General features: G+C 40.6%; 1 protein-coding gene across 4 annotated transcripts in view; it reads right to left on the reverse strand.

Annotated features, from left to right (window-relative positions):
- The window catches only part of LOC132378305 (apoptosis regulator Bcl-2-like), a 157,679-nt gene that overhangs the window by 105,318 nt on the left and 38,913 nt on the right, over positions 1 to 13,448 (reverse strand). Inside the window, exon 2 of one of the 4 annotated variants that reach the window (XM_059945119.1) lies at positions 12,513 to 13,183. The exons of the other annotated variants lie outside the window; for them this stretch is intronic. Within the exon in view, the coding sequence (XP_059801102.1) occupies positions 13,115 to 13,183 (69 nt within the window). The 3' untranslated portion in view covers positions 12,513 to 13,114. Of the gene's footprint in view, positions 1 to 12,512; positions 13,184 to 13,448 lie in introns of those variants that run through there. 4 annotated transcript variants of the gene reach the window in all.

Consider the following 13,448-nt stretch of genomic DNA (forward strand, 5'->3'; position numbering starts at 1 on the left):
ATCACCAACATGTATTGCGAGATTTGTTGACTTTGTGGCAGCAGTACAATGCAATACATAATAACAGAAAAAAAAAGTGAATTACAGTAAATATATATATATATTTATAGCTAGATAAAATAGTGAAATAATTAGTGCAAAAATAGAAATAAAAAAGTAGTGAGATAGTGCTTATGGGTTCAATGTCCATTTAGAAATCGGATGACAGAGGGGAAGAAGCTATCCCTGAATCATCGAGTGTGTCCCTTCAGGCTCCTGCATCTCCTTCCTTATGGTAGCAAAGAGAAGAGGGCATGCCCTGGTTGATGGGGGCCCTTAATGATAGACTCCGCCATTTTAAGGCATTGCTCTTTGAAGATGCCCTGGATACTACGGAGGCGAGTGCTCATGATGGAACTGACTAAGTTTACAACTGTCTGCAGTTTTCTTTGAGCCTGTGCAGTGGCAACCCCACCCCCAGCTTCTCCCACACCAGACGGTGATGCAGCCAGTTAGAATGCTCTCCATGGTACATCTGCAGAAATTTGACTGTTTGTTAGGAAGCCATCATGTGGCAACAGTATATTAATCCAATAAACGTGAGCAAGCATCTCCTCCTGAGAACTTCCACTGGATGTCAGAATAGCTGTAATAAGGGCAACAAAGGATGCAGACTGTCCATACTAAAGTCATTGCTCCATCTGAGACTCCTCCAGTCTTTTCTTAAGAAGCATTATCAGAATATTTCCAAAACCTGGAATTATTCCATCAAAACTAAAAGCTAATTTGATTCATTGTCAACAAATTGGCTGCACCATCTGTCTACATAATAGAAAACACTCGTAGGTCATAAAACCTTTGGTGTGGAGGATGTGACTGACTGTACTGAACATTTTATTTTACAATGCGAGGCTTCATTTTCCCAAGGAAATTGATGCTGCTGTTTTTATTCCTTTATGCCCTTTATTTTTTTCCCCTTCTTTCCTTTAGAAAGGGTTAGAAAGAAAGATTAGCTTTATTTATACAGGTGTCCCCCTGCTTTAGGAGTGTTCACTTTACGCCACTTCACTTTTACAAAAGACCTACATCAGTAACATGTTTTCACATTGCAAAGAGGATTTTCACTTTTACGAAAATTTTTCCCGTATAAATTAATGGTTCTTCGCTTTACGCCATTTCAGCTTAAGAAAGGTTTCATAGGAACGCTCTACCTCTGTAAGGGGGGGGGCACTCCTGTACATCATAGCATCCAGTGAAATACGTCACTTGCGTCAAATCAAATTAGTGAGGTTTACGCTGAGGGCAAGTGTCACCTACAACTTACTAACCCTAACCTGTACATCTTTGGAAAATGAGAGGAAACCGGAGGGAATCCACACAGACACATGAAGAATTCCTGAGAGACGGCAGCAGGAATCGAACCTGGATTGATGATCACCGACGTTGTGAAGTGATTGTGCCAACCTATATGCCACCATGCTGCCCACATGGCTTCCTATCAAGGCACCAAGCAGTCTGTCAGGAAGCCATCACATGGCAACTGTTATTATTAATCCAACTCAATAAGTGTGAGGAAGCATCTCCTCGTGAGTACTTCCACGGGATGCGAGACGGGATGACAAGGGCAGCATTTAACTTCTATCCCTGATTATTCTCAGGAAGACAGTAATGGGTCATATCTTAAACAACCACAGCCCTTCTGTGAAGGTAATCCCTCAGTGCTAGGAATGGGCCCAATTACCACAAAGAACTAGTGATAACAACAAAGAAATGGCGATACCCATCCAAGTGCAATTTGAGGGAAACGGATAGGCGGTTGGAACTGCTGTGAGAATATCCTGACAGTCTGGTTCCTTAAGGTTGCTACAAGTCGGGGCTGGTAGTGGGGATAAGTTCCTACAGCCTATTAAATGCTCCCAATGGCGTGCATCTCAAATAACCTTTGATAACCAAGTCAAGCTCTTGGCCTTCATGTCTGGCTTACTGACTAAGCCCAGTGGAACCCTTTCCACTGACAGGAGAATGGGCAATGGCACCTTAAAACCAGTTGCTTCACACAGATGTGGTTGGCAGCTCATCTCGGAGGAGGAAAACTCTCGATCTCAAACCTCCACCACCTTGTGGCTGTAGCCAGACACAGGGAAAACCTCAGGGAGCAAACCCCAAGGAATAATCTGGAACCACAGACCCCAAGGCACAGAGTTGAATTCAACGCTGACTAGCAACTCCTGTGATGTGGCTGGCACCAAGCTGTGTCGGTTTCTGCTGTCCCGTTAGATTCAGCCACTGCACAGAGAGGGCAACAGCTTGCCCTTCCTATTATTCTGCCCTGACTTGCACGTCACATAAACAGCAGGAACATGAACAACTTTCATGGTTGACCCCAGCCAATGGAAGGCCTCAGTGTTAGTCTGATGTGGGAGGGAAGGGCAAGATTGGTCTTAACGGTATATTAAGAGGCCAGCACAACATTGTGGGCCGAAGGGCCTGTACCATACTTTACTACGCACAGTGTAATACATACAAATGCTGGAGGACCTCAGTGGGTCAGGCAGCAGAAGCAGGTAGGGGAGGGGTAGGAGCACAAGCTTGAAGGTGATAGGTGAAGCGAGGTGGGTGGAGGAGGGGGATGAACAGGGAGGCGAAAGGTGGAAAAGAGAAAGGGCTGAAGGAGGAGGAATCGAAGAGGAGAGGAGAATGGACCATGGATGTAAGGGGGGAGGAATCGAAGAGGAGAGGAGAGTGGACCATGGGTGTAAGGGAAGAAGGAGGGATCAGATAGAAGAGGAGAATGGACCATGGGAGTAAGGGAAGAAGGAGGGATCAGATAGAAGAGGAGAATGGACCATGGGTGTAAGGGAAGGAGGAGGAATCGAAGAGGAGAGGAGAGTGGACCATGGGTGTAAGGGAAGAAGGAGGGATCAGATAGAAGAGGAGAATGGACCATGGGTGTAACGGAAGGAGGGGTGGTGATAAGCAGGTAAGGAGAAGAGGTAAGAGGCCAGGGAGGGGAATATGGTGATACAAAATATTACAGAAAATAAGCATACAATTATATATGTATTCAATCAAAAATTTGCAGAAATGTAAAAGGAAAAGAAAGTTGGCGTGCAGGTGTTATTTGCTTAGAGATGGCGGTACTGTTATTCTGGGCAATCCCCATTTTTAAGTTAATCCCCTTTTATAATTAAAGATTTCTGATAAGCACAGAACTAAATATCTGAAGGCGATGTTTAAAAGATCATGATATATAAAAGGGTGTTTTTCCTTTCAATGACTCATGCAGTAAACTGGGAAATGTTTTATCAAACAAAAGAAATCAGCAATTCACCTTCATGCATCCGCAGAGGAGTGAAGAGGAATGTCAAATGAATAGTTTCACTGAGATAACATGTTGGTGTAAATGAGTGAACGACAAGTATGAAAGTATAAAAAAAACAACCTTGGAAACATCTGTATGCATTATTTAAAGCATTGTGTCTATTTCCTCAGCTTTAGAGAGGGTGCAGAGGAGATTTACCAGGATTCTGCTTGGGCTGGAGAGGCTATCGTATCAGGATAAGTTGAGCAAGCTAAGGCTTTTCTTTTTGGAGCAAAGAAGGACGAGAGTTGACTTGATAGAGGTGCATAAGATGATAAAAGGCATTGGTCAAGTAGACAACCGGAGTTCAGAGATCAAATCCGGTGCCCTTCCGTAAGGAGTCTTTGTACGTCCTCCCCATGAAATGCCTGTTTCCTCCAGATCACCAGCTTCCTCCCACACTCCAAAGATGTACCGGGTAGGTTAACTGGTCATTTATTTTAATTGTCCCTTGTTTAGGTCACGATTAAATCAGGATTGTCAGGGCGATGCAGCTTGAAGGGCCAACTCCGTGCTGTATCCCAAATAAAATAAAATAACAAATAAGATTTTCACCCCCAGGATGAAAATGGCTAATAATTTGAATGGGATTGCAGGAAACTATGGAGGGGGGGGGGTTTGCTAGAGATTATTATTTTATTTTATTTTATTTTATTTTATTTTAACACAGAGAGTGATGGGTGCATGGAATGCACTGCCAGAGGTGATGGTGGAGGCAGATACATTGTGGACATTTAATGCACTCCTTGAGCGGTACATGAATGATATTAAAAATGGAGGGCACTGTAGAAAGGAAGGGTTGAACTGATCTCAGAGTAGATTAAAAGATTGACACAACATTATGGGCCAAAGGGCCTGTATTATGCTATAATGTTCTATGTTCTATTTGCTATTGCACTTAAAAAGGATTGAGATCTTTCAAATGAACAGCCAAATTGCTAATTATGCCACACAGAATATTCTAAAGGAATGAAAGAAATAAGAAATATCAGAATCAGATTTATTTATCATATATGTAAAATTAAATAAGTGCAAAAAGAAAACAAAAAATAGTGAGGCGTTGTCCTTAGTTCATTATCCTTACAGAAATTTGATGGAAGAGGGGAAGAACCTGTTCCAACAATGTAGAATGTGTGTCTTCAGACTCTTGTGCTTCCTCTCTGATAGCATTAATGAGAAGGCGTATAGTAGCCATTCTGAAATTTGCACACAGCAAGCACCCACTAGCAATGTGAATCAGATGGTCTAACTTAGTGATGGAAGCTGACAGCTGAACGATTGCCAGGAACCAGGGAAAACTCTTTAGCTCTTCTTTGTAAAGTGTCAAGGGGGTTTGACATCCATCTGAGAGAGCAGATATGACCTTTGGATTGATGCCGTGCCCCATGGGTGTGACTCTTACACCTACCTCAGTGTCCTCACAAATCCTACAGATTATCAAGATAGGCTCTTGACAAATCCCTGAAGTAGGACTTTAAACTATAATCATTTGCCCCAGAGGTATCAGCAATAGATAGTATGAAAGGAACTCAACACTGCACCAACATTCATTGTTTAATCTCTTTTCAGGAGTGGGATGTGGACTGAGAAGCGGGCATCTAGACCAGGCCGCAGCAGATGCTGGAAATCCAACATAAAAACGCGAAATGCTGCAGGATTAAAGTCAGGAACAATGAAAACTAAGTACATGTTATAACACAACTGAGAACATGTAAAATAAAAATCAAACATGTAGAAAGTTGGCAAAGAGGGAACGGTGGGGAAAATAATGGGAATTTTTTCTGATCTGTATGTAGCTTAAATATTTAGTGTTCGTTGTTTTTAAAATTTTCTGTCTCCACTCCCCGTTCTCCTCTGCCTTCTATTTAAAATTTACTATAATGTGCAGTAAACAGTGAAAAAAAACTAAATCAGATCAATATTTCGTGTGACCACCTTTGCCTTTAAAACTGCGCCAATTCTGTTAGCTACATTGTTGTGCAGTTTTATAAGATTGCTGCAAATATCTTGGAGAACTTGCCACAGTTCTGCGGCAGACTTGGCTGTCTCACTCGCTTCTCTCTCTCTCTCTCTCTCTCTCTCTTCCACCCCCCCCCCCCCCCAGGTAATCCCAGCCTCAATGACATTGAATCACTCTGTGAAAACCATATTAAAAATCTAGGGTGCCTAAGACTTCTGCACAGTATTGCATATTTCATTATAGTTTATTGTAAATTTTATGTATTATACTGTACTGCTGCTGCAAAACAACTTCCACATCCCAAGTCAGCAATAATAAACCCGATACCGATTCAAGACATTAACTACACTCAGTAAACTCCGGTGAGCAAATCAAATCGTTCCTGCACATTCTCAAAACAGTACAGATGATCGGCATAGCCACAGTGGGCTCACAGTTCTGCTTCTGTGCTGAATGGAGTCCAATGGCAATCTCTACCCGTGTCCATTTCGCATGGAATAAAATGGTGAAAGATATTTTCAAACCCTTCTTGAAAAGTTGCGACATCTTGCCCGACTCCTTTGGTTCACCAGCCCAAGATTGCAGCAGCGTTCAAGACTAGATTAAGAACCCTGAGCCCGTGGCATCTATGTTCACAGAAACCCAGGGAAGAATGCAGAAGTAAGCTCCTCACATCCAGCTGCCTTGTCAAACAGTTTCTGCCCTCACTGCTTTCATCAAAGGCCACAGAGCAGAAGTGAAAGCAAAGCATCCTTGATCCTAAGGAATGCCTGAAGAAATGCGAGATTAAGTTTGTTAAATTTGCTGAATTTCAAGTTCCTCCACTTGGTAAACCAAAAGCTGATAAAGGGTCTCAGCCTGAAACATCGACAGTGCTTCTCCCTATATATGCTGCCTGGCCTGCTGTGTTCCACCAGCATTTTGTGTGTGTTGTTGTTTGAATTTCCAGCATCTGCAGATTTCCTCGTGTTAGCTGATAAAGGAGCCACCTCAGAAATCTTATGTCATCTCTCTTTAGTGAACCAAATTTCAGAAGAATACCAACATCGGGAAGGTATGAGAAGAAACAGATAGGGAAGAGTCTGCTGTAAACAGAGTCCAGTGTCAAACCATTGAGTGTGACCATCGAAGCCTGCTGTTAATTTCAATACTTTTAGGTTATACTATGACATGCTAAGAAATATCTGGTTTTTTGGGCATCCCAACCTACACGGAATATCAATTTACAAAGAACTTGTTTCTCTCAAGATTTGGCACTTGTCAAATCTGTCATTAGTTTGAATAAACTTGGGAGGCAATCCATTGGGGCAATTCTGTTATTAGCAGTCAAATAGAATCACATTTTTCCTCTCCTATCAGATTATTACTTCTTCAGCCTATCCAACCTTTTCCACCCATCAGTAGCAGCTTCTCACTTCATTCCCCCCTCTCCCACCCATCCACCTTCCCTCTCGCCTGCCAGCACGGACTCCATCCCCTCTCCTCACCTTCTTAGTCTGGCTTCTTCCACCCTTCCTTTCCAAATCTGATTTGGACCAAAACAATGACTGTACATTCTCCTCCATGGATGCTGCCTGACCTGCTAAGTTGCTTCAGCATTTTGCGTAGGCTGCTCTGAATAAATGTTTCCAGCAGATGCTGGAGGTCCGATTTTTTTTATATTATAATAAAATGATTGAAGATTTATGAAGCACAAACAAATGGTCCATAGGTTCTTCATCATTCACAACTCTCAGTCACCTTGCCAAGTTTTGAGTAAAACTTTTTTTAACATTACATTGAAAGAGCATGGACATAAATTAGATTTGAATTTTGCCAAAGTCAAAGCCACACATAACCATTGTGGTTGTCTACACAGATCCGACTTCACCCCCTAACTAAACTATCGTTTCTATCGGAGGCTAGATTAGCCACATTAGCTGGATTAGTGATCATTCAACAGCCTTAAGAAACCATTTACTTAATTGGGTTCATTGTTTTGCTGCGCTGGCGCCTATGAAGATAATGTGTTGATACCAGAGAGAAAAGAACATTACAGCTTTTGAAAATTGTAAACCACCAGCAGCAGCTGCACATAATTGCTCCTGCCGAAGGGTCTTGGCCAAAACGTCAGCTGTACTTTTCTCCCCCCCCCCCCCCCCACCCCTCCTTGATGCTGCCTGGCCTGCTGAGTTCCTCCAGCATTTTGTGTGTGTTACATGATGGTTCCTGTTTAGTTGGACCTTGCTTGAAACATTCATGGAACTTTCAGACTGCAGAGAGAAGGTAAGGGATACACCATAAATAAGATGTTGGTATTAATCCCCTCTATTGGCGTTCTGCAATGAAGTTTAAATACCACTTTGACCGGTTAAGCATGACTTACCCTAGAAAAAAAATCCACAATGATACTGCTGGAATGCTGAAGTTAGGCACAGCCTCTCACTAATACTTAACACTGAAGTGTCATATAGGGCAATAAAGAGAGCTTTTGGCACATTATAAACACGAGAAAGTCTGCAGTAGCTGGAAATTCAAAGCTACATGAACCAAATGCTGCAAGAGCTCAGCAGGTCAGTCAGCATCTATGGAACTGAATGAACAGTCGATGCTTTGGGCCCAAGACCCTTCTTCAGGACTCTTTAGCCTTCATAAATCAAGATGCTGAGTGCAGGAGTTAGGATGTTATGCTGAAGTTGTATAAGACATTGGTGAGGCTTAATTAGGAGAACTGGGTGTAGCTTCAGTCACCTACCTACAGGAAAAATCTCAGTAAGATTATAACAGTGCAGAGAAAATTTACAAGGATTTGCCAGGGTTTGAGGACCCAAGTTATAGGGAAAGGGTGAGTAGTTTAGGACTTTATTCTCCAGAGCAGAGGAGAAAGAGGGGAGATTTAATCATGTGTGCCCTTTTTCCCCAGGGCTGAAATGGTGAACATGAGAGGGCACAGTTTTAAGGTGCTTGGAAGTAGGAATAGAGGAGATGTCAGGGGTAAGCTTTTTTTAAAAAAAACTCAGAGTGGTGAGTGTGTGGAATGGGCTGCTGGCAACAGTGGTGGAGGCAGATACAAAAGGGTCTTTTAAGAGACTCTTGGATAGGTACAACAAGCTTAGAAATATAGAGGGCTATGGGTAACCCTACGTAACTTCTAAAGTAAGTGCATGTTCGGCACAGCATTGTGGGCTGAAGGGTCTGTATTGTGCTGTAGGTTTTCTATGTTTCTATGTTGATAGTGTATACAAAATTATGAGGGGTATTGATTGGGTAAATGCGAGTAGGCTTTTTCCACTAAAGTTGAGTGAGACTAGAAGTCATGAGTTAAGGAGGAAAGGTAAAATGTTTAAGGAGAACATGAGGGGGAACCTCTTCACTCAGTGTAACGAGCTGCAGCAGAAGTGATGGATGTGAGTTTGATTTCAACATCTAAGAAAACTTTGAATAGGTACATGGATGGCTGTGGGGTATGAAGGACAATGGTGTGGGTGCAGGTCAAAGGGACTAGAGAGATTAATAGTTTGCATGAACTACATCTGCTGGTCGGTGGTGTAGAGGCATCAGCACCGGTCTTTGAGATAAATGGTTCAAATCCAGCCGGCCCCTTGCATGCTTTCCATCCATGCTGGGTTGGGCGTTGAGCTAGCAATCTATTGCATCCACTGAAAATCTGTTGCAACTCGGCCTCGCAGAAAAACAAACACTAAGGAAACAGCAAAAAAAAAGCCACAGGGTGCAAAAAGGAACATTAACAAATGGACTAGATGGGCTGAAGGGCCTGTTTCTGCACTGTAGTGTTCTGTGACTCTATGACCTTTAGGAAGAACCACTTTAACAGAATGATGCTCAGGTACTGAACTGTTAGGAGTTGAAAGGAATTAATAACTCAATGGCTCAGCTTTAAATGACCGACATGTTCTAAGCAGATTTACTACTTTCCTACATATCCCAGGCCTCTCAAGGTCCAACCCTAAGTCCCCGTTGTGAGAGGTGGAAAAGGGTAAGGCTGGTCAACAGGGCTATGGTGAAGCTTTAGAGGCCAATCCCTTGTACAGTGGATGCAATAGATTGCAGACAGGATGATGAACTCCCATTGTACCATCAACTTCAGAGGAAGGAGGAGACGGGAGGTCATTGATGGCTAAGGGCCCAAGTAAATGAGTACGTATTCCAAGTTGTTATAGAAACTAGCACCAAATAAATGGCCAAGACCCAGCTAGCTAAGTGTGTAATAAATACATACAACAAACTGAAAACGTGCTCCAAATAAAAAGGATACCCTGTGGATACTCCTTGAAAGAGCCAACTACCAGACGATGGTGATGGCATTTGGAATGCAAACGGCTGAAAGATTGGAATGAGCTTTTTTCTTTAGAATCCATCTTGTGATTTACAGCTTGAAAGCTCTGAGCTCAGGTTCTAAAATGGAAAGATTCAAACAGCTCTCGTAGTAAATAAAACGCAACAACAATGGAAAAAAAAGTGTTTGAAGCAGCAGATATGACACTTGTACAACAGAAATATTGTAAAGACAGTCAAACCCAGGCCAGGAAATCTGGCAGACATTTACAAATAAGCTACTTTCAGTTTTAATACAAATTTTGAAAATTACTGTAATTAGTTTAGCCAATTGCTGTAAAGTTGACAATGTTAACCATGATCACAGTTCTCAATCAGTTATGTGAATTGGTTTGTATCATACAAGAGGCCTGCCTTGCAGTCCACTCTTATGAATTGTAGGGTCATAGAGTACTAAATCACAAAAGCAGACCCTTTGGCCAAACTGTTATTAGCTGAGTTTCATCGTTGTGTCCATTCTAATAGTACAACCGTGAATTTTCCTCAATTTTCCTCAATTGCCTGCTGCTCAGCATAAAGTCTAAAGCATTAACGCAACATGTCCTGATGACTGCAAAACCATGCGTTGACAAATGACTACGCAGGAGCTGGCCATCATGCAAGGCAGAAGTAGGTCCAGTGATAGACTGACGTCATGGAAGGCAGATAGGGACCAAACACATTAGAAAAGATGCTTAATAAGCAATAACAACCAAAAGAATTGTTAATATCTATGAACCCAGCTCTGTGTGAAAATATGCAAGATACCAGTCAAAATATTCAGTTTCACTTTTGACCTGAATGCAATGAAAACATTTTAGATCAAAAATAAAATCATTTAGTGAATCTCAACTTCACCACACAGCTGAACAACTCAAGCAAGTCTTTTTTTATTTGACATGTGCTCAGACTTGTGAGAATTATAAATGTTTAAATATATTTATGATTTCAAAATTACTTTCACTTCAAATGGAAGTGAATAAAATGGCCTGCTTCTCTTTCATCATATGAGAATATCCCTTGCTCCTTCAACAATGCATTCTAATTTAGTTCTGTATTCGGTATTTGGTCACACTGCAACTTTAAACGCTTAATTTATGGGTCATTGTTCTTAAAGACAATGCGTTTGATGTAAAACAATTTTCACATAATTCACACGCCCAGGTCTTTGGGTGTGTGCATTTGAGAAGCGTTTTCGAGATTTGCTCATAATCATAATTGTTCTTTAAATACAGCCATAATAAAATCATGAACATATCAAGATATAGCATTAACTATGCGATATTCCTAGTGCATGCTCAGAAGATGATAAAACAATCTCAATTATAGACTAAGTTGTGATTGGCTTTTTAAATCAATTAGCATCTGCTTTAAGATCATCCACAATAGGAAAGTTGATGTCAGCTTTTGTATATTCATTATATGCCTATATCCCAATACACCATAAATGTCAAAATGCACTCATTTCTAATACATTTTCAGTTATGAACATCATCCTCACCTTCATTTGAATGCCAACATTTAGAATTAATCATTTTAGGCCAAACGCCACAGACGAAGCTCAGATATGTACATGGGTGGGAGGGAGTTAGCGGGCTAAGGTCTCAGTGCAGGTTGATGGACTAGGCCAGGGTTGGCCAACCTATGGCACATGCGCCAAAAGTGGCGCATTGGATGATTAGAAGTGGCGCATTGCACCCCAGTGATAATAATAAAAAAGTAAGCCTACTCATGCAAAAAGTATTAACCAAAAACCGATTTGTAGAATAAAAATACTTATAACAGGAATTTAAGTAGCTTAGAACTAGAAATGGGTTTTACTGAGAATAAATCTAAATAATTAGCAATTATTTTTAGCAACCTTATTATTTCGTGCACATCTTTTGGCGAATGTTATCTTCTTTCACATTAATCTGTTTTCAATTTTTAAAAAGATGTTCAATGAGTCCAACTAGGAAAGAAGGACTTTTGTTCTGCAGTCGTTCCATAACTGTTCAACACACGTTTGATACTTCTTTGATCCTGAGGCACCAGGCGTCTGCACCAGCGGTGCATCGCAGGTTTTGCCAGTATGCAATTGACACTCATGCACTACGGAGTTGTGCTTTGTTCATCCTTTGTGAACATTTGCAGTTTTGTACTTTTTTGAAAATTAAAGCTTGTTTTTTTTACATTCAGTTAACCATCACAGTGCAAAAGAAAATCAGAAAGTGATAGTAAGCGTGAATTCAATGAACAGTGGGAAAATGAATTCTTATTTATAGCGGGTCCATCAGGAAAACTGTTGTGCATTGTTTGTGAAAACACTTTCTCACATAATAGAAGACAAAATCTTAACAGACACTATAAAACACAACATCAGACTGAAATAGAAGGAAAACTGAAGCTAGTGCTTGGGTCTGAGTTACGGAAAGAATATGTGATTAAGAAAAAGGAAATCAAAAGAAGACAAAATATATTTGTTAAAAGTCTCATTAAGGTAAGTAATGTTTTTATATTAAATCAAAATATCATGTAAAAATACTAAATATGTCTACATTAACACATTTTTACAAGAAATGAATGGGGGTACAGGAGTTGTATGGCGCATCTAAACTCGTGCATGAAAAAATTGACGCAAGGAATGTAAAAGGTGGGCTACCCCTGAACTATGCAGAATAACTATTCACCACAGATTAAAAGGAAGTTAAGGAACAATAGAGCAAAGTATGTATACATGTGATCCAATAGAAAGTACTTATTATCAAGTGGCATCAATAATGGAAAATTTTTCTACCCACATCCACAAAAACAAAGAGAAAGATTAAGATTGAATCATATAATATCAGTGGGCTTTTCTTGATTACTGGTATTTAACATTTTATTGAGAACAGTTTTGAGGAAATTTAATGATTAAATTTAATGTGTACAGATAAACAGTTTTCAGTCCTAATAAGGCAAAACTATTATAACAGCAAAGTTTTTTCAAAGAATAGCACTTTCACAAGATATTTCACAAGCAAAAATGCCACATATATTTGCAAAACATATAGCTTGATTATAATCCATGTCTTTCAAGTGAAAGGTCAGAGGTCAAATGAAGAAAAGTTCCACAGGGAAAGTTGCACAGTTCTTGCTACTTAACTGAGAGAATGTTTCATTTCCACTCATTTTTCTTTATTTCTCTCCGTGCTTTATGGCACATCGGTCTGCAGCCTTGCCGTTTCTTTAGCATTTCTCTATTGCTAGTTCAATGCACGACCCAGCATGGATGGAACACGTGCAAAGAGCCGGCCAGACTCGAACCTGAAACCACTTGTCTCAAAGTCCAGTTCTGATGCCACTACACCACCAGCCAACATGTTTACATTTATTAAGAACACTATCATAGTGATTAATCATTTGATGCTGTTGAATCAGGGTCTTCAGTGAAGCAACATGGAATAACTGCCTTTGTCGATTTATTTATTCAATTCAGTCCATCTATTTACTATTATGGTTTGTTTTCTTTTGCACTTTGCTTATTTGTCAGTCTCTGTGTGCAGTTTTTCCATCGATTCTATTGTATGTTTTTGTTTTACTGGGAATGCCTGCAAGAAAATTAATCTCAGGGTAGTATATGGTCACAGATGTTACAGAAATTCTTGGGTTTAGTACACTTACATTTAGCAAATGACTTCGGCTATCCGCCTTTGGGTCCGAGTATAAATTGTGGATTTAATTAGACTGCAGCTTGAACAATGGGCTCTGAAGAGCTGTGATTTCCAGACCAGACAATGCTGATTAAAATTTATTTGGATGGCTGTGGTGTGAATGCAAACTGGGAAGTGTGAAGTTTGTGTGTAGTTTCAAAGA

Source organism: Hypanus sabinus, chromosome 20 (genome assembly GCF_030144855.1).
Source record: "Hypanus sabinus isolate sHypSab1 chromosome 20, sHypSab1.hap1, whole genome shotgun sequence".
Taxonomy (NCBI): Eukaryota; Metazoa; Chordata; class Chondrichthyes; order Myliobatiformes; family Dasyatidae; genus Hypanus; species Hypanus sabinus.